Source organism: Prunus avium, chromosome 8 (genome assembly GCF_965620075.1).
Source record: "Prunus avium chromosome 8, drPruAviu1.hap1.1, whole genome shotgun sequence".
Taxonomy (NCBI): Eukaryota; Viridiplantae; Streptophyta; class Magnoliopsida; order Rosales; family Rosaceae; genus Prunus; species Prunus avium.
The window spans coordinates 39,217,828-39,240,382 of NC_142291.1; the positions used below are offsets into that span (position 1 = coordinate 39,217,828).

General features: G+C 38.5%; 3 protein-coding genes across 7 annotated transcripts; 2 read left to right on the top strand and 1 right to left on the bottom strand.

Annotated features, from left to right (window-relative positions):
• Positions 1-6,077: 6,077 nt before the first annotated feature.
• Positions 6,078-7,827, bottom strand: LOC110773858 (exosome complex component RRP4 homolog). Its single transcript, XM_021978373.2, has 5 exons — positions 7,691-7,827; positions 7,474-7,563; positions 6,934-6,999; positions 6,767-6,832; positions 6,078-6,534 (listed from the first exon to the last, which is right to left on the bottom strand). Exons 2-5 carry the CDS (start codon positions 7,507-7,509, stop codon positions 6,079-6,081), a joined length of 624 nt encoding a protein of 207 aa, XP_021834065.1. The 5' UTR covers positions 7,510-7,563; positions 7,691-7,827; the 3' UTR covers position 6,078.
• Positions 7,828-12,368: 4,541 nt separating this feature from the next.
• Positions 12,369-15,291, top strand: LOC110761787 (Protein kinase family protein). The gene is made up of 8 exons (XM_021964347.2): positions 12,369-12,577; positions 12,919-13,342; positions 13,475-13,726; positions 13,876-14,030; positions 14,161-14,240; positions 14,331-14,466; positions 14,600-14,749; positions 14,868-15,291. Exons 2-8 carry the CDS (start codon positions 12,985-12,987, stop codon positions 15,003-15,005), a joined length of 1,269 nt encoding a protein of 422 aa, XP_021820039.1. The 5' UTR covers positions 12,369-12,577; positions 12,919-12,984; the 3' UTR covers positions 15,006-15,291.
• Positions 15,292-16,519: 1,228 nt separating this feature from the next.
• ATG18G (autophagy 18 G-like protein) lies at positions 16,520-22,265 on the top strand. 5 transcript variants are annotated; one of them, XR_002527431.2, is made up of 10 exons: positions 16,521-17,074; positions 17,530-17,994; positions 18,135-18,572; positions 19,180-19,425; positions 19,531-20,364; positions 20,439-20,596; positions 20,866-20,996; positions 21,279-21,848; positions 21,965-22,047; positions 22,122-22,265. XR_002527431.2 is itself a non-coding variant. In XM_021964431.2 (9 exons), exons 1-9 carry the CDS (start codon positions 16,904-16,906, stop codon positions 21,967-21,969), a joined length of 3,018 nt encoding a protein of 1,005 aa, XP_021820123.1. In that variant the 5' UTR covers positions 16,521-16,903; the 3' UTR covers positions 21,970-22,265. The 5 variants fall into 5 exon arrangements, 4 of the variants coding, with proteins under 4 accessions (XP_088101446.1, XP_021820123.1, XP_021820124.1 ...); XM_021964431.2 differs by having other exon boundaries at positions 21,965-22,265; XM_021964432.2 differs by having other exon boundaries at positions 21,282-21,848; positions 21,965-22,265.
• The last annotated feature ends 290 nt before the right edge of the window (positions 22,266-22,555 follow it).

The following is a 22,555-nucleotide window of genomic DNA, read 5'->3' on the forward strand; positions in this document are numbered from 1 at the left end:
ATTATCCAAGAAGAGGACCACAATATGCAGACACATTCTTTCATTTTCTCATTCTAGGTTATTTATTTCTTCTTTTTTGGATTGCTAAGGTGGTTCAATTTTATTACACTTCTACGTTTTATTTTTTACCTTTTCATTTTGCTTGAATGATGCTTCTAAGTTCTTTCCTTGGTTTCTGGTTCATATACAAGGACTGGTTCGCGCCTCACGCTGCAGCAAAATTAAAGTTCCCCTACTACTGGAATGAAGAGTGCCTTGAAGTCGAACCGCCGCCAAAGTACAAGCTATGATATCTGAGAAACATTGCATTGTAGAGTATCTAGTCTCATTATCTTTTGAGAGAATGGACAAGGTTGTAGACTTTAAAGTTTTCAGATGCATATGCTGAATTGGTACTTTTGGTCACAATATCAGAGCTTGTTTTTGCTTGAATTGTGGAGACGTGATATATTACTGGATCTCTAATGTAGCAATTATTCTCACAAGCTATTCAATGTACATTTCCAAGCCAAAACCTTTTTTACAAGCAGTAATACAGTTTTCAATTTTTGTTTGTTTTTACAAGCAGTAATACAATTCTCAGAGGTAGTCAAACGTTTTAGACATCAATATAACTCCTGTTCACTGGTTCTCCAAAAATACGTTTGATTGTGTAAAATATAAAGAGAAAAGAAAAGGATTAAGGACGAACAACTCTCTTATAACAGAATTCACAAGTGGACACACAGTCATTGCCAAATATAGTATAATTGAGAGAGTTGAGAATGTAGAACAAGAACAACAAGATAGGTTTTGCAGAGAATTCAAATCTGCCAATTGAATTACTTACTTGGTGAAGGGTTAGATATACAAGTATACAAGGTGATTATTAGTTACAAACAATGCACAAGACATGGAGGGAAACATGGAGAGTTTCCATCCCTAAAACAAGGAAGAAGAAAACAAGGAAAAGTAACAAGGTGGTAGACAAGCCATTTAGGGATGTCTATGTTTTGTCTTTGTCTTTACTAACACTCCCCCTCAAGTTGGTGCAAAGATATCACGCATGCCCAACTTGTCCAGTGAGTCATGGAAAACTTTACTTGATACGGCCTTCGTCAGGATGTCAGCAAGTTGGTTTTCCGAGTTTACAAATGGAAACTTGATTATACCCCTTTCTAGTTTCTCTTTGATGAAGTGTCGGTCGACTTCCACATGTTTGGTACGGTCGTGTTGTACTGGGTTATGTGCTATCTCGATAGCTGATTTATTGTCGCAGTACAAGTTTGTAGCTTTCAATGGTTTAATTCTCAGATCCTTCAGTAATCTCCGTAACCAGAGCAATTCACAAACTCCTTGAGCCATTCCCCTAAATTCTGCTTCAGCACTTGATCTAGCCACAACTTTTTGCTTCTTACTTCTCCAAGTGACTAAGTTGCCCCCCACAAATGTAAAGTATCCAGAAGTAGAACGTCTATCTGTGATGGATCTTGCCCAATCCGCATCTGTGTATCCTTCTGGGTTCATATGTGTATGTTTGGAGAATATCAACCCCTTGGCAGGGGCAGCCTTCAAGTACCTCATGATCCGAGTTACTGCATTCATGTGTGCCTCACTTGGTTGATGCATAAACTGACTCACCATACTCACAGCATAAGCTATGTCGGGGCGTGTGTGTGATAGATAAATCAGTCGCCCAACCAATCTTTGATACCTTTCTTTGTCAGTGGGTACTTGGTCTGGATACATCCCTAACTTGTGGTTCTGCTCAATAGGTGTGTCAGCTGGCTTACAATCAAGCATTCCAGTTTCTGTTAACAAGTCTAACACATATTTTCGTTGGGATAGAAATATGCCATGTGTTGATCTAGCAACTTCTATGCCAAGAAAATATTGTAACTCACCTAATTCCTTCATCTCAAATTTACTAGCAAGGAGCTTCTGCAGATTCTTCATTTCTTCATTGTCATTACCGGTAACCACCATATCATCAACATAGATGATAAGGGCCGTAAGTTTGTCACCATGACGCTTTAAGAATAAAGTGTGATCCGAGTGGCTCTGAGTGTACCCAAAGCGCTTCATAGAATCTGTGAATTTTCCAAACCAGGCTCGTGGTGACTGCTTTAGCCCATATAATGATTTTCTCAGCTTGCACACGGTGTTGGGACCAAGTGCCATGGAGGTCCCTGGTGGTGGTTCCATATACACTTCTTCTTGCAATTCCCCGTGAAGAAATGCATTCTTTACATCATACTGCAATAGTGGCCAATCAAGGTTTGCAGCCAATGACATGAGAACACGTACGGTATTGATCTTGGCAACGGGTGCAAATGTCTCTTGGTAGTCAATTCCATATGTTTGTGTATACCCTTTGGCCACTAATCGAGCTTTGTATCGATCTATGGATCCATCAGCTTTGTATTTAATGGTGTATATCCACCGACATCCAACTGGTTTCTTCCCTTGTGGCAACTGGACCATTTCCCATGTAGAATTCTTTTCCAGAGCTTCCATTTCAATTGCCATTGCTTCAGCCCATCTGGAATCTGTTATAGCATCCTGCCACTTATTTGGAACACATACAGTAGATAATTGATTGACAAATGATGCATATGACTTTGACAATCTATGAGTTGAAACATGGTTATTAATGGGATATTTAGATTTGGCAGTAAGGTCAGGACAATATTGAGGTTTGGGTTTTCCTCTAGTGGTCCTAGGTGGGAGAGTGTATGGTATAGCATTAGGTGCTTCGGGAATTACCTCAAGTGTTTCTTCATCACGAGACGACTGGTCCGATGGTTGAGAAGAAGGGGTTGTATTTCGTTGTTGATTGCAGCAACCATTTGAATTGTCTCCTCCGGGATCTTCACCAAATAAGAACGACAATTTTCCAATACCTTCATCGCTGCCCAAATTTTGAAGTTCACTGGTGCTTGGCGACCGGTCGCTGGGTTCTGAGCGACCGGTCGTTTTGTCACAGATTTGATTTTCCTCTCTGGAGTCTGGACGACCGGTCGCTTCTGTATTACGACCGGTCGTTTTGTCACAGAGTCGATCCTCATCATCACTGGAGCAAGGCGACCGGTCGCTGGGGTCAGTGCGACCGGTCGTTTCTGGATTACGACCGGTCGCTTTGTCACAGAATCGATTTTCATCACCGCTGGAGCAAGGCGACCGGTCGCTGTGGTCAGTGCGACCGGTCGTTTCAGGAAAGCGACCGGTCGCTTCTGGGTTGCGACCGGTCGGATTTGCACAGACTTGGATTTTTTCTTCCTTCTCTTCATTCCTTCTCTCCCCCTGAAGAGAAGGGGGCATAGCAGCTTCAAAGTAGGATAAATCTTCATGAAATGTGGCATCCATAGTGACAAAGAGCTTACGGGTAGGAGGATGGTAACACTTGTATCCTTTTTGAGTTGATCCATACCCAACGAACACACATCGAATGGCACAAGGGTCCAGCTTACTTCTTTGATGAGATGGAACATGAGCATATACAACACAACCAAATATGCGAGGAGGCAGCTTGAGGACTGTAGGAAGAGAGACATGACGAGCCAAGGTGTTCAGTGGAGTTTCAAACTTCAAAACACTACTCGGCACTCGATTAATTACATATACTGCAGAAAGAAGGGCATGTCCCCATAAGTAGTGAGGGACCGATTTATCCAGCATGTAAGCACGAGTAACCTCAAGTAATTGTCGATTCTTTCGCTCTGCGACACCATTTTGTTGCGGAGTGAAAGATGTGGAGGTTTGATGAATGATGCCTTGGTCTCGAAAGAAATGTGCCAAGACATTGTTCACATATTCCCCACCATTATCAGACCGGAATACTTTGATAGAGGCTTGGAACTGTGTGGTAATCATAGCATGAAATTCACGGATTGCAGCGGAAACGTCACTTTTATGAGCTAGTAAATATACCCAAGTCATGCGAGTACAATCATCAATAAATGTAATAAACCATCTTTTGCCATTGGAAGAAACTTTAGCAGGACCCCAAACATCAGAGTGAACCAAATCAAAAGGGAATTCCGTTTTATTATCACTTAAGGGAAAAACAGTTCGATGGCTTTTGGCCAATACACAGGTTTCACACTGAAACTGAGAATGATCTAGGCCACGAAACAAAGACGGAAACAAACGTTGAAGATAGCCAAAGGACGGATGTCCTAGACGACGATGCCAAAGCCAAATCTGATGTTGATTGCGAGCTTGTGAGCTGGAACCTTGAGTATGAGCTGCCCTTGGTGGTGAAGAGACCGTCAAGGAATACAACCCCCCTCTTCGTTTACCATGCCCAATCGTCGCGTGAGTCGTGAGGTCCTGAAAAAGACAATGGGAAGGATAGAATGTGGCATAACAATTATGTGAGTCAAGTAATTTTCCAACAGACAGCAAATTGCAATTGATGGAGGGAACAAGTAGTGTATGAGATAAAGATAAGGAAGGGGAAAGTGATATAGTTCCTTCACCAGCAACATTAGAGGGGACTCCATTGGCACTAGTGATGTAAGGATGACGAGACTTAGAAGATATTGTGGAAAACATAGTAGAGTCAAAAGTCATATGATCAGTGGCACCTGTGTCAATTATCCATGTAGTGGGTCGTGTACCTGATTCGGAGTCGGAGAGTAGGGTGCAAGATGGAGAGGCATCGGTAGTTATAACACATGCTGCCTTGGGTGTTTTGTTGCGGGATTTGAAAGCATCCCACCACTCAGGATAACCATGAAGCTTGAAGCACTTCTCAACAACATGATCACCACCACAATGAGTGCACTTCTGAGTTCCCTTTGCATCGTCAGTTTTGGGACCCCGGGGGGAAAGTCCGGAGGACGTACGGTGTGGTGGCCGATATGGCTTGACCGCCATTGCACTCCCACCGCCAAGCATGGAAGATTGGCGATTATCTTCTTCTACCACTAGTGCATAAGCTTCAATGATTGCTGGAAGCGGATTCATGGCAAGAATCCGACTACGAACGGAATCAAAGTTGGGATCGAGTCCTCCCAAAAAATCGTACACACGTTCCACCTCAAGTGCTTGTTGGTGAAGAGCCACATCATCGGGATTGGTATGTTTGCAGGGACGGAGGCTGTCAATTTCCTGCCATATTATGTGTAATTTTTCGTAGAATACATTCACAGGTTCACCACTTTGAGAGGTGGTGACTGACTGACGACGGAGTTGGTACAACTTGGAGCTATTCTGTGTGACAGTATATGTCTTCCGAGCTGCGTCCCACACTGCATAAGCCGTTGAGCAGTGATCAAATAAGGCACGTACATTTTTGGTCATGGAGTTGAGGAGCCATGACTGCACCAAACAGTTGTCTTCATCCCAAGCTTCATAGCTAGGATCATCAATGGCAGGGGCAATCTTTTTACCATTAATGAAACCAGCCATACGACGAGCAGTGATGGCCAAGCGAACACTACGAGACCATGCAGGATAGTTGGACCCATCCAACTTATCAGGAGTAATTGGAGAGTAGTCATGAGAGGACCGGGGTGGTGGTGGTGTTGTGGAGTCGATCTTGGTGGAGTCGATTTTAGAGGAGTCGCCCGTGGAGTCGTTGGTGTCACCCATGAGGTAAATATATAAAAGGATGTAGAGGAAAAAAAAGCTTAAAACTTCAGCAAACAAGAGCACAAAAAAAAAGGGCTTGTGATCAAGACCAATTTTGAGGCAAGGCAAAGTATGAGGTAGGAATAATATAACAGCAAATTATGGGCAAGGATACGTAGAGATTTAGGCAAGAACAAGGTTATGCAGAGGCAACCAAAATCGATTGCTCTGATACCATGCCAAATATAGTATAATTGAGAGAGTTGAGAATGTAGAACAAGAAGAACAAGATAGGTTTTGCAGAGAATTCAAATCTGCCAATTGAATTACTTACTTGGTGAAGGGTTAGATATACAAGTATACAAGGTGATTATTAGTTACAAACAATGCACAAGACATGGAGGGAAACATGGAGAGTTTCCATCCCTAAAACAAGGAAGAAGAAAACAAGGAAAAGTAACAAGGTGGTAGACAAGCCATTTAGGGATGTCTATGTTTTGTCTTTGTCTTTACTAACAGTCATCACTTTTTTTTGGTCATGCTTCGCCTTACAGACTCCTTCTCTGCAACCAAAACATAGAACTCTGAACCGAGCATTTCATGTATAGCAACATTTATAGAAGTGCTCAAATCAACCGTCTCCGTGATTACTTCTACAGTAATATTGAAGCCTAAAGTAGACAATACGCGGATAGCATTTGCAGCCCTGCATATGTTCTCTCTTGTCTCTTGCCGAGTGTAGTTTTTCTCTTGATATTCGGGACTAAAGGAATTTTCATCAGGTTTGGCATCATCTTGTTCAGACTTGTTCACTTGATCCACTACCATATCGTCTGTCACTTGAACATGTTCCCCAACCCAGATGAACCCATTACAGCCAATTATCAGGTCAATACCATAGTTTTCTAAATTATGGAAGTGCTGCTTGCGTCTTTTCACTAGATAAGAAGGGACTGTCAGCAATTGACCCCTTCCAAGCTGCAATGCAGGTTACAATCATAATGAAAACCAATAACAAAATAATGGATAATCAATAGACCACCTCGGATGGATGCAAAGAAAGCAATGCAAATTAAAATTGATTGAGGGAAGCAATAATGACGACAAAAATCACCCATAACAGCCAAATAGAATGCAAGATAAGCGAGCTCAGGTAAGATAATTATCAGAAGCATCCTTCTAACAGTCAATATATATAAAGAAGACAAACCTTTCCATACTTCTGACTTCTTGCTTGGAGATGTAAACCATCATGTTGAAAACCACGAACTTCAGCCTGGAAAAGGGCAAGTATTTGCAACACTAGATCAGTTCTTAACTTATTCCTTTCTTTTTTCATGATTCAATTAGGCCAGTAATATATGTTAGAGGACTTACACAAATGACATCATTCTCCTCAAAAATGCTGCGCATGTTGAGTTCATCCAGAGCAGTTCGTCGCCTCTAGCAATGAAAGAGTAAAATTTAAACGAGGGAATAGCAAGGGAAAATGGAGCAATTTTCCTTACTTTTTATATTAGAATGAGAGTATCTTTAATATCAGAGTTGCTCAAATGTGTTTTCCCTTGAAAATTCCAAAAGATGCTCTCTAACTATATTCATGTAATACTAATACTCATACATCTTTTCCCAGTCAGTGGAATATCCACTAGTTATCTAAAGAAACAGAATTTAGCGGATCAAAAGGAAAGAATTTCCATACTTCCAACTCACAATTTGCATCAGCCTTCAGATTGATAAACAAGAGTTCAAACAAAGAAAACCAGACCATTTAACAGATTTACATGAATCCATAGAACAGAACTCCGTGCTTTGTGTCAATATCGTCAATATCACCATTACTAGTTAGCTTGCTTCTCTGGTAAAGGAAATTTATCACTACTGATGCATGTTACCAATTCGGGCTAACAGTTATACCTGGATGCCGTCAGGTAAGTTCATTGAAGAAAGCATCAACACTGCATCATGGCTATAGTTTATCTCCACTCTCCAACGCTTTGGAGCAACCTGGACAATAAACAATTATCAGATTATAACAAGACCCATAAAACTAAACATATCTCAACAAAGAAAACAAAGCATCAATAATCAAATTAAACAAAATTAACTAAAAGGGAGTTAAGCATTCGTTTACCTCAATAACACGCCCCACTATGATATCTCCAACCTTCGGCTTGTACCTACCATCATTTTTGTTTTTTGATAATTCCGTAAGCACCAATGAGCAAAGTTTCCATAAAAATCAATGTTAAAAATCGCTAGGCGGTAGGCGGGCGCCTAGGCGTTTTCTTTAATTTATAATTATTTTGTATTAATCGCGGCCTGGTGGTGGTCGTCGCGGGTGGAGGCCTGGTGATGGTGGTCTGTCGTGAGCGCGAGAGAGAGACAGAGACAGAGACAGAGAGAGAGGCAGCGTTAAAGTCAGGAAAGGACCCGCCCAGACTGCCTAACTCCCGCCTAGCCGCCTAGGTGGCCGCCTAGCCGCCTCGAATTGTAAGAGGCAGAGAGAGAGAGAGAGAGAGAGAGAGAGGCAGCGTTAAAGTCAGGAAATAAAATTTAAAAGGACCCGACCCGCCCAGACCGCCTAACTCCCGCCTAGCCGCCTAGGTGGCCGCCTAGGCGGATTTTTCCAACACTCGACAATTTAACGTTAAAAATTGTCATAATCTAACAGAAATTAACATGCTTTCGAGAGATATTCACCAATACAATGCTATTCAGTTGCAAAAATACCTTTTATCAAAATCCAAAAACCAAAAATATAAAAACACGATTCATAAAATAGCAAATTCGACAAACCCACTAAACAACAATGTTCAAGGATCATAAATACTAAACAGAAGAAGAAGAAGAAACGCAGGGAAGTGCAGCTAACCTTTCAAGAAATTGGACTGTGCAGCGAACACAACCGGAGCAGGGCGATATACGAGAAACATTGCATTGTAGAGTATCCAGTCTCATTATCTTTTGAGAGAATGGACAAGGTTGTAGACTTTAAAGTTTCCAGATACGTATGCTGAATTGGTACGTTTGGTCACAATATCAGAGCTTGTTTTTGCTTTGTGCACTGGAGACGTGATATATTATTGGATTTCCAATTGTAGCCGGGCCGCTGTACTTTTAAAATATTTGAATACATTCAAAGCGTATAGCCGCGCGGCTATACTTATAAAATATTCGAATATATTTAGAGAGTATAGCCCCGCGGCTATACGGATAAAATATTCGAATATATTCAGAGAGTATAGCCGCGCGGCAATACTTGTAGAATATTCGAATATATCCCGGGAGTATAGCCGCGCGGGCTATACTGTTTAACTGTAATATTTTAAGAGTACAGCCGCGCGGCTATACTGTTAAAATATTTTCAGAAACTGTTAAATTAATACTTGTTAATGGGCTGTGGCAGAGCACAAGCAAATTCAAGCCTGATACCTAACCCAACATGGTCAGGCCTAATTCCAATTTGTATCGACCTAACATAACGTGGCCCCGTGGGTAGTGGACAAGACCTTTCAGCTGAACTTTGTGCTCTGTATATTGGTCTAGAGTTGGCTAGGTCTCTTGGGTTTCATGTGTAAAAGCGAGCATTCTTAAGCAAGGGACTTGTAACTTAAATAGTTAAAAAGTAGTTATTCTTTCACGTGAGGTTTTAAATTTGAATCTCCTTTACTTATTATCACTTGTATAAAAATAAAAAATAAAATATGGACGTTCTTAATTATTCGGGGCTCTGTTTGGTTAGACTAAACTATTTCAATTAGCATCCCTCGGTAAACTTATAAACGGTCAAGAGTGAATAAACATTATGAAGCCAATGTGACAAATCCTAGACTTGTTTTGTGCAGTCTGTTTTACGGTTTGAAGCTTTCAGGTCAGCCTCCTTTTCAACTTGAAAAGCAAGAAGAAAATAAATAAATAAACAATCCACCTCTCACTTCTTATTAACTCTTGAAGTTGATGTAGACTGCAAGGAGGAACATCGTGAAAACCAAACTACATACAAACTTGACTCACCAATCATCTTCGGCATGATGTGTGTGTGGACCTGATTTTATAATATTTAATGAATTCATGATTGATCACAAAATCGTTTCATTTCGTTAGAAATAAAATTCCCTATCTTGTGATTGCCTCAACAAATATATATATATATATATATATATATATATATATATATATATATATATATATATATATATATATATATATATATATATATATATAAACCATAACCCAAACCACATGGAAACAAATTATACAAAACACCAAACTCGCACCGCATATCCCCCCACAAGTTATATTGCGTGAGATTTTACTAAAAAATCCCAAAAAGAATTTATGCTAACTTGCACAAGAAAACTCTGTCATGCAATTCCTTCTCATCCAAGAAACATATAACAACTTATACAGGGGATATGTAATCATGGCCTTTTTTTTAATCTCTTTTTGGAGGTATTAAAGCTTTAATATTATTTATTTATTTATTAAGCATGCAGTAATTTAATTTTTAAGTCTTCTTTGCTTATACAAGAAAGAAAGCTACCCATTGACAAGCTCCTGAAAAATATAACTGAATAACCAGATTTGTTTTTAATTAAGGAATCTTGATCCTTCAAAAACCCAATTAGTTATTTTAGTTTTATTTATTTCCAAAACGTCAACTAGTAGTTCTTACTTGGTGAATAAGTGTAAATATTTCTGTGTAAATTCCGAATATAAAAAGGAAAAGGGAATGAAATAAGATATATTGTTTTTAATCTAAGAAATAATAAGAGAGTTGTTGACCAGTTAGAATATCTGAAGCTTTGATTTATTATGCTGGGATTGCAATCCGCCACCTACCAGAATACAACATTGAAAGCTGACTCTGAGTATCCTCGAATCATTTCGACATTTTTTTGTTTAAATTATAATATTACTCACGGATTGGTATATAAACTTAAGAAACAAGCGACTTATGCACCAAACTAGTGTGTGTGTATGTGATGTAAGACAAACTAAAAATGCATTAACTATTTGATGATGGGTATGATTATATGGAGCAATTTCTTGATTGCGAGTGAAGAATGTCCGTAATCATGAACATAATCTAAATTCCTTGTGTGAGGGTTTTGATTCCATTCCATGCATAGTGCTTGTGATGATTACATTCATATGATTAAACCAATAAAATTTAATAAATTCGTATTTGATTATATGTAAATTAGATTGCGAATTTTTCAATCCAATTGAAATTGAAGTGGGATAGTGAATTGTAATTTGTAATTTATATAATTTAAATGCTTTTTTATAAAGAGCGATGGTATTTTACTGATAAGAGGAATAGAAATAAGTACAGGCAACAAATGAAATTATGAATCTGTCGTTTTGGGGCAATTGGATTGGATCTTTTTAATACTCTTCATAAGATGGACGTTGCCAAAAGATTACAATTCTGAAAATTGCCTACATGATTATTACCATAGGTTCACTCATGGTATGCTCCACATAAACCAATATACCACCTTATGACGTCTGCATCATTGGACCAGTCTTGCTTTCGCATGTATACATAATCATCATTATAATTAATTACGATTGTGTGCTAATTCTATATTGATACTGATCTTAGGCACCAAACAACAACCATAACAACAAATGTAAGTTTACCAATCCTATCATCTACCCTAATTTTAAGTTCAACTGATTTGACTTTGGACACAAAGGTCAACATCATAGGCATATATGGTCAACTTTTATCACTAGTTCACAAGAATTCGATACCATGGAATTCGAACCCCAAAAAAAAAAACCATACCACGGAAACTAACCACAAAAAAATATAAAATTGGACAAGTTTTTTTTTTTTTTGGGTTTCAATTCGCACTAGGAATTAGAATAGGATACCAATTTTTGGTATTAATTAACAAGAATCCATGCTTTCTTCTCTAGCAATAAAAAGATTATGCTACGAATATGTAATATCCGATCATAGTAAGGATTTCCTTGTCATAATAATAAGCCTTGCAACGGAGACTTGCCCGTTTTGTTTTTGTTTTAATTGATATTTCATTTTCGAAAAACTAAAATAGAAAAACTTCATTAATTTTCCAATAAAACAGTACACCTAGAAAACCTAGAAAATATAGGTCTTCCTTGGATGACATCGTTAAAACATTGCCTTAAAAAACCCATAAAAAAGGAAAGTTCGGTGAAGAAAAAAGAATACTCAACATCTCAATCAAACCAAAACTTATTCTACTCGTAACATTTTACCAATAAAATAAACGGCCTTCTTTAATTAGAGACTAACCTCTCTGCATGCGCATCCGCGCCTGCGAGAGACTTTTTAAAAGAAAAAATTAAATTTATTTTAGAATTAAAAAAGATAATGGGTAGTTGCGTTCAGGATCCATTATTTGATTTTTCTTTTAATTTTAAATTTTTTTAATATGAAAAAGTGTAAATTTACCATATTATCCTCACTTAATTAATAATTTCAATTCTTAATGTTTGCATTAACTAAGGGCATTTTCTGGTATTTTGAATGTTTCACCATTCTCTGCCTTTTGCTTTATATATATAGATAAACATTACCACCACGTCAATAACCGTTGAATGCTCAACTAGAACAAAGTATTCTAAACTTTGGCTTTAGCGAATCCAAGTGTCAAAATCCCACATGCTAGATTATCCAACATGGCATATCCTAAAGGAGACCAAATCGGAACTATATTTGACCAAATTAATCCCACGCACGGCACGGACCAGATCCTATTATATGCTCCACATAGACATGGGACAGAGAATTTACTGTTGCCACATATATTTACAACATTTTGCAATAAAATACAAGAAAAGGATTTGTGAATAGTTTCCCGGGGAACCTTGAAAAGGGAGACATCGTTGAAGCGGTTAGAGTAATTCCGAATCCAAGTCCACCTTCTCCAAATCTCTGCACACTCTCTCTCTTCCCCTGTTTTATTGCTCTGTTTGTGTATGAGAAGATTAAGAGAACCTTCACTCTTCAGTCTTTGTGGTATGTTCAACCTCACAGTTTCTCATCTTCTTCTATTAGTTTTGTTTGGGTTTCTGTTTTGACATATAAGTTTGCACAGTTTCTGTTTGTGGGTTTGCCTCAATTAGTGTTTGCATGTTAAAATAGAGCTTATATACCTTAACTCTGTTTATTGTTCTCTCTTTTTGGGTTTCCTCAGTTTTTTTTTCTCTTATTGGGTTACACATCTTCTCTGGGTTTTCATGCATATGTTTCCTAGTTTTCCTCTAATTTTAAAACTTTCCTTAATGGGTTGCTTGCAATCCCTCTTTTGTTTAGGTTTCCGCTTACTCTTTCTGTTTTGATGGGCCATATATATGCAGATAAGCACAGAGACCATCGGGTGAATTGAATTTTTTTGGAGTTTGGTAGGTTGTGATTTTTGAAAAATGAAGGAAGATGTTGAGACGTACTCTCCCAAAGGAGTTCTTGAGGACTATTTTAGGAGTTCGGATTCTGAAACAAGCTCTTCCAAAGAGCCAACTGCGAACTCTGAAAATCACCAAAATTCAAAACCAACTTCTCGGTGGCATGGACTCGTGCAATTATTGAGAACTAAATCTAAGAAACCCATAGCCACAACAATGCATCCTCTCATGAAATTCTCAAAAAGAATGAGCAGTAGTATGCGTGAGATTATAACGCCGAAGTTTCAGTCAGATATTGATGATATGTACCCTTTCAAGTCACCATGGAAGAACTTCTCCCTGTATGAGCTCCAGGCTGCCACCAAGTCTTTCAGCCACGGTATGTAAACTTGTGCTGTGCTTCAAATTTCACATTTACTTCTATTTTTTCTTTTTCAGAATACCAATTTTGGAAAAGTTAGTAAGTAATTTCACTGCATAAATAACAATTGTTTTTCTTGTTTTGGTATAGAAAATCAGATTGGAAAGGGGGGTTATGCTGAAGTTTACAAGGGCTGTCTACCAAATGGGCAACTTGTGGCAATCAAACGGCTAACCCGGGGGACACCGGAAGAGATTACCGGGGACTTCTTAGCAGAGATTGGTATCATGGCTCATGTGAATCATCCAAATACTGCCAGGTTAATTGGGTATGGGGTTAAAGGAGGGATGCACTTGGTTCTGGAATTGTCTCCAAAAGGGAGCTTAGCTTCTGTGCTATATGGTAAGTAAGCCCACAGTTTTGATGCCATGCCATTATGCTTCTATTCTCCGGTCCATAAAAAAGAGAGTAAAACCAGCAGTGTGTTCCAGCTTATGCATCTTCATCCTTGGTGAATATCTTGTTTACTGACTGACTTATTTATTTTATAGGTTCAAAGGAGAAGCTTGATTGGGGGATCAGGTATAAAATTGCATTAGGTGCAGCTAAGGGTTTACAATATCTTCATGAGGGCTGTCAAAGGAGAATTATCCACAGAGATATTAAGGCTGCAAATATTTTGCTGACAGAGGATTTTGAGGCCAAGGTACCCTTTTGAACTTGATGTTCTGTAGCTTGAATGCCTTTGTTGCTGTACTCTTTCTGCTTTTATTTATATTTCTTAACAATTTACGAATAAAGCAAATAATTATAATGCTGGGATGACTTTCATACAGATTTGTGACTTTGGTCTTGCAAAATGGCTACCAGAGAAATGGACTCACCACACCATATCAAAATTTGAGGGCACATTTGGGTATGTAAACCTTATACTTGCCTCCTCTTCTATTATCCATCAAATACTTTAGCTAGCCTTAATCTGATATGTATTCATCACAATTCACAGCTATCTTGCTCCCGAGTTCCTGCTGCACGGCATAGTAGATGAAAAAACTGATGTTTTTGCCTATGGTGTGGTGCTGTTGGAACTAGTCACCGGACGCCGAGCACTAGATTACTCTCAGCAAAGCCTTGTTTTGTGGGTACGTTGTTTAGTAATTTTCTTTTCCATTAGGATGTCCGCAACCAAATGGCGCTCACATTCGTTTAATATTCTCAAACAAGTCAAAACAAATGGATATTCATAATGCAGAATTTGTTTATGTATTTCACCAGGCAAAGCCCTTGCTGAAGAAGAATGAAGTTAAAAGCTTAGTCGATCCTTCTCTAGGAGATGAGTACAACACTCGGCAGATGAATCTCGTATTGCTGGTTGCTTCTGCATGCATACAACAGTCCTCAATACGAAGGCCAAGTATGAATCAGGTATGTTCTGTTTGTTTCCTAACCAATAAACCAAAAGCTGTTGCTTATGAAGCTTTTGGTAAGTTTCATAAGATTAAGCATGTAAAACAAGATGAGATGTTAATCATGGTGTTTTTAGGTGGTACAACTTTTGAGTGGAGATCTTAGCAGCTTGAAGTGCATGAAGAAAAGCCGAATGTCGTTTTACCGGAAAGCATTTCAGGATGAGCACATCAACACAGAAGACCATGTCCAACCAAGAATTAAAGGACCTTAATCGGCATTATGGAGCGGGTTCGCCTGGAACTGTGGAAGCCATGAGGTTGTTGTCCCATGAGACAAGTAATGTGACATGGGAACTTCTGGAGTAATGGGAATGGAAACTAGGAGTTTCTGGTTTTGGTCCATCAAGTCCAAAGAAGGAAAGAACGACTATGGTTCTCAAACTGTGTAAGTGTATTTAAGAGTTAAAGAACAAATGGAAAGAGTGACAATTTGTTTATCCAACCCATGTACATAATACAAACTACAATCAAAGAAATGAAGGTCAGTAAGTTAAGCAATACTTGAGCATTATGTTTTCTTACGAAGTTCATTATCACATTGGTTGATCATATATTATATCATAAGGTCGTATACATTTATGTGTATGTCTCTCTCTTCACGTGATGAATGACAGATAAAGTATTAATTATTATAATGACGATAGGGTGTCAATTATCATGATGAAGAGGGATGCATGAACATGAACATGGAGTGTTTGAATTGAAGCTAATAAATCTCATGTTTGAATTGAAGCTAATAAATCCATGTTAGAATTGAATTTGAAGCTAACAATTTGGCTAGACAAGCAAGCGGCTAGGCTAGGCTAGGCTGGGACACAAGCCATAGATGGTATCGGCAAGTTTTGTTTGAATCCGGCTGGCACGCAACCCCACGCCGGATGGCGTATATCACCCAACCAAAGTCGTCACCACAATTACACTCTGACGCTAACGCCCCTACTCTCCTCCTTCCTTCCCGCTCTACTCACCACGCCACTTCTTTTTTATCCACTCCTTTTTATTTTTATTTTCTCTTTTGGAAAAGTAAAACAAAAATGATAATTTACACATTCAATTTTAACATTTCCGAGTTCTAAACAAAAGTTTTTAAAGTATTCATCATTTGATTATCTAATCAGATCTAATCAGTCAAATTTTGTGTACACTTAAAAATAAATAAAATAATTTATCTCTTGAAAAAACATACCCAAAGAAAATATGAACAGTGAATTAATTAATCACAAAAGATTGATTTAAACATCTAAATAATGGTGTCATGCTTTTGTTTCTGTTTGAAAAGTGGTATCAGATTCAAATTTACTTGAGATTTTAACATTTGTTATTTTTTTTCCCTTGCTAAAGTAAAAATAGAAAATATTGCTAAATTAACCACAATACATTTGATATTCTGATATAATATAATGAACAGATCTAAACCAAGGGCACAATAATTGTCGAAACTATTTAACAAAACGCATTTAATAAGACTTTAGAAATGACTAAAATGTAGACATGGGTTTAGTCAAGTTGGGTAGAGTGGATGTGCTATTACTTTATACCTAAGTTTGAATTCCCAGTAATAAATTACATCAAAATAGATTATTGCTTGTATAAAAAAAAAATTGGCCAAAATATAAACAATAAAAAAAAAAAAAATTTACTCAGAGATTTTTTTAATTTCTTTTTTGGGAGCAGATGCTTCTATAATTTACTCGGAGAGTATTATTATTGGTTTTGCGCCACAGAAACAAAACATAACTATACAACATCTTACACAGCACAGAGAGAGAAGTCATGAGAAAGAAAAAAAGGTAGAAAAACTGAAAGCGAGAGAAAAGGAAAAGGAAAAGAAAAAGAAAAAGAAAAATACGGAGTCTGATCATAGAGAGCGAGCGAATTTAGCTAAGAAGACACACACCTTGTTGAAGAGCCTTGTTCAAGTCAAACAAACCAGGACCTTCATATTCATACATCGTTTTTTTCTTCTTTGTGATTTCAATTAGCGGATGCTATATCCGATCTTCGGCGATCGGAGATGTTCGTCGGCGGTCACGGCGGCGGAGAAGCTAAATCCGGCGGTGGTGGCGGGTGAGAGAAGACACTTAGTGCGAGGTCAAGGTGGTGGTGGAGAATGAAGAAGAGCAAGGGCAAGAACAATGGCTTGTTGCCGAACTCACTTAGGATCATATCGTCGTGCCTCAAAACTGTTTCGACGAATGCGAGCACCGTCGCTTCTACAGTTCGCTCTGCTGGTGCGTCTGTAGCTGCTTCTATTTCTGCTTCCGAGGATCAAAAGGATCAGGTGCAAAGCGATTTCTAAATTTTGTGTTTCCTCGCTTTTGTTTAATTTTGAAGTTGTTTCCTTTTTTGGCTTTCAACTAGTTATTGGTGTTTTTATGAAAAATCTGGAGCTTATTTTTGGATTTTCTGATTGATGTGCTTTTTTATATATGATATATTAGGGTGAGAGAGAATTATAGTGATTGGCAGCATGATTGAATCGCTGTATTCAAGTTTGTATGGCTCTAAATTATTTACTTGGTTTGAATATTGAGGAAAATGATTTGGTGGCAGCTTTTAATGGTGAATGTTCTCTTCAGTTTATGTTGCTTTATGTGAATTAGCAAATTTCTTGTTGAGTTTGGCTGTTACTATGATGTTTCTTCTGAGCCAGGTTTTGATCACTGAGTTGTCCGTTTAATGCATATATACTAATTAACTAACATTGTATGTTTGTTAACTTCCATTGGTGAATAGGTAACTTGGGCTGGCTTTGGCAGGCTAGAGCTTAGTCACTCTGCCTTTAAGCATGTTCTCTTACTTGGTTATCAGAACGGATTTCAAGTTTTTGATGTAGAGGATGCCTCTAATTTCAGCGAACTGGTTTCAAAGCGCGATGGCCCAGTTTCATTCTTACAGATGCAGCCCTCTCCTGCAGTATCTGATGGTAACCAAGGATTCAGAATGGCGCATCCATTGCTGCTGGTTGTTGCTGGAGACGACACCAATGGTCCAGGGATTGTTCATAACACTAGCCACTTGGGAGGGATAGGCAGAGATAGTAATTTGGAGTCTCGGCCAGGAAACCCTGTCGGCTCTCCTACAGCTGTTCGGTTTTATTCCCTTAGGTCCCACGGTTATGTGCATGTTCTGAGATTTCGGTCTGCTGTGTGTATGATTAGATGCAGTCCTCGGATAGTAGCTGTGGGTCTTGCAACTCAAGTAAGCACTTGCTTATATGTGACACATATTAGAATGTGAGAAAATTAAAAAGTATGAGATTGAATACTTAGGATTACATCTTCTGTATAAAAGATATTAGATGCAGATTTTTGACTCACCTTCCTGATATTCGGTGGCAGATTTACTGCTTTGACGCGCTTACCCTCGAAAACAAATTCAGTGTTCTTACCTATCCTGTTCCTCAGCTAGCAGGACAAGGATCAATTGGGTTTAATGTCGGTTATGGCCCAATGGCTGTGGGTCCAAGGTGGTTAGCCTATGCTTCCAACAGCCCACTAGTGTCGAACACAGGTCGATTAGGACCCCAAAACCTCACTCCTTCTCCAGGAGTTAGTCCATCTACATCACCTGGCAGTGGTAGTTATGTGGCTCGTTATGCAATGGAGTCTAGTAAACATTTGGCTGCTGGAATAATTAACCTGGGTGACATGGGATGCAAAACCTTGTACAAATACTGTCAAGATCTGCTCCCAGATGGATCCAACTCTCCAATATCATCAAATTCAGGCTGGAAAGTTAGTCGGCATGCAGGAACAGAAATGGATAATGCAGGGATGGTTAGTTCTTTACTCACCATGAATACTTTTACTGCATCTTGCAATCTACTAAATGAAAATCTCACAAATGGTCTTTTGTCTAGGCATGCAAGCAACAAAATTGAATAATCTCTTCTAACTATTGAGTCTCTGTTTGTTCTTTATCCTGAAACAGGTGGGCTCTGTTGTTGTTTGCTTTAGCATGATAATGTGGACAATCTTTATTTTTCTTTAGTAATGCTTAACTTCATATAATTGCTTGGATTTAGCTCTCTCAATCCTTGATTTCATCTTTAGTAGGATGGCTAGACATATAGATGATTATATACCCTATGATGCTAATTTTTCCTCATAACGCTTATCTATATTACACAGCTAATGACATAGATCACAAAGCATTATGGCATCCTCATAGACTGTCTTATTTTCCTTTTTAAGTTTTAATACTTTATCTTATAAGAATTAAAACCTCGAGGAAAAAGAAGTGAGATCTTTAATAATTACATGATGGTTATCAGATGTTTCAGTACAGTTTTGTTTTATGCCTTGGCTGATAACCAGACATTTTAAGTTTTAGCTTTGAGTAAAAAGTTTTTATTCATTACTTGATTAAAATGATTGCTTGCAGGTTGTTGTCAAAGATTTTGTTTCCCGAGCAGTTATATCACAATTTAAAGCTCATACTAGCCCAATATCTGCTCTATGTTTCGATCCTAGTGGGACCCTTCTGGTTACAGCCTCCATATATGGAAATAACATTAATATTTTCCGGATTATGCCTTCAAGCAAACACAGTGGATCAGGTGGTCAGAACTTAGATTGGAGCTCATCTCATGTGCACCTTTACAAGTTGCATCGTGGAATAACATCAGCTGTTAGTACATATATGTAGTTTTAAAGATGTTCATTCATTTCTTCCCTATAATTTGTGTTGTATGTTCTATTTATGCATTTTTCTCAATTTTTATTATTCTGGCAGATGATCCAGGACATTTGCTTTAGTCATTACAGTCAGTGGGTTGCAATTGTTTCATCCAAGGGGACCTGCCATGTTTTTGTTTTATCCCCTTTTGGTGGCGATGCTGGATTTCGACTTCTTAATACTCAGGGTGAAGAACCCTCCCTATATCCAGTTTTATCTCTACCTTGGTGGTCTACTTATTCTTGCATTATTAATCAACAATCTTGTCCACCCCCAGCACCTGTTGCTCTTTCCGTTGTGAGCAGGATAAAATATAGCAGTTTTGGATGGCTTAGCCCAGTCAACAATACTGCTTCTTCTACAACAGGGAAGGTATTTGTGCCATCTGGTGCTGTTGCAGCTGTATTCCATAATTCATTATCTCAAAGTCCTCGGCAGAGTAACTCAAGGACTGGTACCTTGGAGCATCTATTAGTTTATACTCCATCAGGTCATGTAGTTCAACATGAACTTCAGCCAAGGATAGGGGTAGATCAGAGTCATAGTGGTACCCAGGCAGCTACGTCTATGCATATGCAGGAGGAAGATCTGAGAGTGAAAGTTGAACCTATTCAATGGTGGGACGTGTGTAGGCGGTCAGACTGGCCAGAAAGAGAGGACATTGTTTTAGGTACCACATCTGATAGACAAGACGTAGCAGAAATAAACCAAAATAAATCAGGTTCTGATGGTACTCATGGAATGGAGTCTCTAGACTTAAATGGTGCTGTTGGTGGGGAAAGGAGACTGGAAACTTACTCTGGAAAGCTCCATGATAGGTCCCACTGGTACCTCTCTAATGCAGAGGTGCAAATAAGTTCTTTGAGATTACCAATATGGCAAAAGTCTAAGGTATTTCTTGTCAAGGTTACATTTCCAGTTTTATTTTCTCTATTTTGGTGGTAATTTTCTTCTCACTGTTCCAGATTTGTTTTTATACAATGGGTTGTCCAAGAGTCGATAGTTTTGCTGATGGAGAGTTTGAAATTGAAAAAGTCCCTGTTCATGAAATTGAAATGAGACAGAAGGAATTGTTGCCTGTTTTCGAGCAGTTCCATATCATCAAATCAAGCTGGGATGACAGGTGACAACCATTTCATCTATAGTCCAATCCACATTCTTAAAACTCCAAAATCTAAATAATATAGTGTTTTGATCCTTGCTGGAGATGTTTGTGTCTACATCTTGTTAAAAGTTTCTAGTTATGGTTGATCTGAGCTTACCAATTGCTGGGGCAAGGTACTGTTATATATATCATGCATGAGTGCATTCCGGTGTGTGTCATACACATGTCTGTGCCTTTCTCCTACCATTCTGATACTTGTTAAATGCTCGCTTGATTGTATGATTCAGAGTCCCGGGTGGGAGATTTCCCAGTCATTCTTCGTCAGAACCTCATCAAGCTCAAGACAAGATCTTGGAAGAGACTGTTATTTGTCACTCAAAGCCTGCATCGCTTAGCTCCACAGAAAGCTCAGATGGGGGTATGATATAATATATAGAAAATATGCTTCAATCAATTTATATATTTATTATCTTAGACTGCCTGTCCATCTTGGACTGCTGCTTCATCTGGCGTTCGAGAAAAAATAGGAATGGAGATTTAATATCTATTTTTGTTCTTGCAAAGCCTTTTTTGAGTCAATTGTCCAGATGTATAATAAACCCAGATGTTGGCGCGTGTAAACTTTTATCTATTATAGCTGAAATACCTTCCTGATCATTTTGACTAATTGAGTCCACGTAATTCCTATTTGAATTCCTAGCAGGTTCGTCAAGAAGAATTGAGCATTTCCTCGATTTTGATCAAATGAACAATGAGAAGGCCCGCACAGCAGTTTGTCAGATCTTGAATGGCCCGGAAAGAAGAGCCAATACAATTGTTGAGCCCTCATTAGAAAACCATATATCTTTCAGCATTCTGTGTACTCCATCTGAACATTTTAAGAACGTCGATTCTCAAGTTAACAGTTGTCTCACCAATGGTTTTCCTTTGTTAGAAAGTAAGTTGACCCCAGGAGGAAGAGTTTCTGCTGAAGAAGGCCTATCTTTAAAAGCAATTGGGATCAGTGAGGTCTCAGTTTTATACTCTGATCAACATGCTTCAAGTACCAATATCGTGGCAGAGGGGGCTCCCACTTTGCAGCATCCAATAGATCTTTCGCAGTTTTTCCAGGAGGAGCATTGTAATGCATTGGTGCCGAACGGATGCCATGGGTTAACTGAAGTCATAACTGATGATGTTGACAGTGACAGTAGCCACTGCGATAAGGTGAAAGCCATGGATGAGGAAGATAGTGAAATGCTTGGAGGCATGTTTGCCTTTTCTGATGAAGGTTAAACTCTAAACCTATGGCTTCACAGAACGTTATTTTACAAGCTTCCATTTAATTTTCATAAAGTGTTTATAATTCGGTTGGTAGCAACATTATTGTATTTTTCTTTTTGGCAGGTTGATGTATAAATTGAAGCTGCATGTTGCCTCTTCCGACAATCAATATGTAATGCATAAAGTTATTTTGTTCCCAAATTAAGGTGACTTATCTTCTTTCTCTTGGTATTGTACATATTGTAGATGGAAATTAAATTTTTTTAATGGATTGTGGTAGCGGTGGGTAAGGGGGCGAGTCGACAAGGCTTTTGTAGAAAGTGGATTTGGAATTGCTAGTGCTCGCGTTGAACTTTTCACCGATCCTCTTGTGTATTGTACAGAAAAATTTGGTGTGAAACAAGTTCTCTCCAAGTTTGTATAATACTTTTATTCTTCTGTTGTTATGAAATGGAAAAATACAAATAAAAGAAAGAGATCAAGAAAATAAGTAAATCGGGAATTGTGTTATTTGCCTATTTTTTAAGTAGTGCCAACAATGGTCTGAGTGTAATAGCTCAGCTGAACAGTTATTGTATGATATACACGTGGATTAGGCTAGTTAGCCAGGGCAATGTGCATTCTCTCTCTTTTGTTTTTTGATACGGAAATGGGCACGCAAGCCCAAGCAAGTCGAAAAAGAAAGGAACCGAACAATTCAAAGGCAGGCTCCTC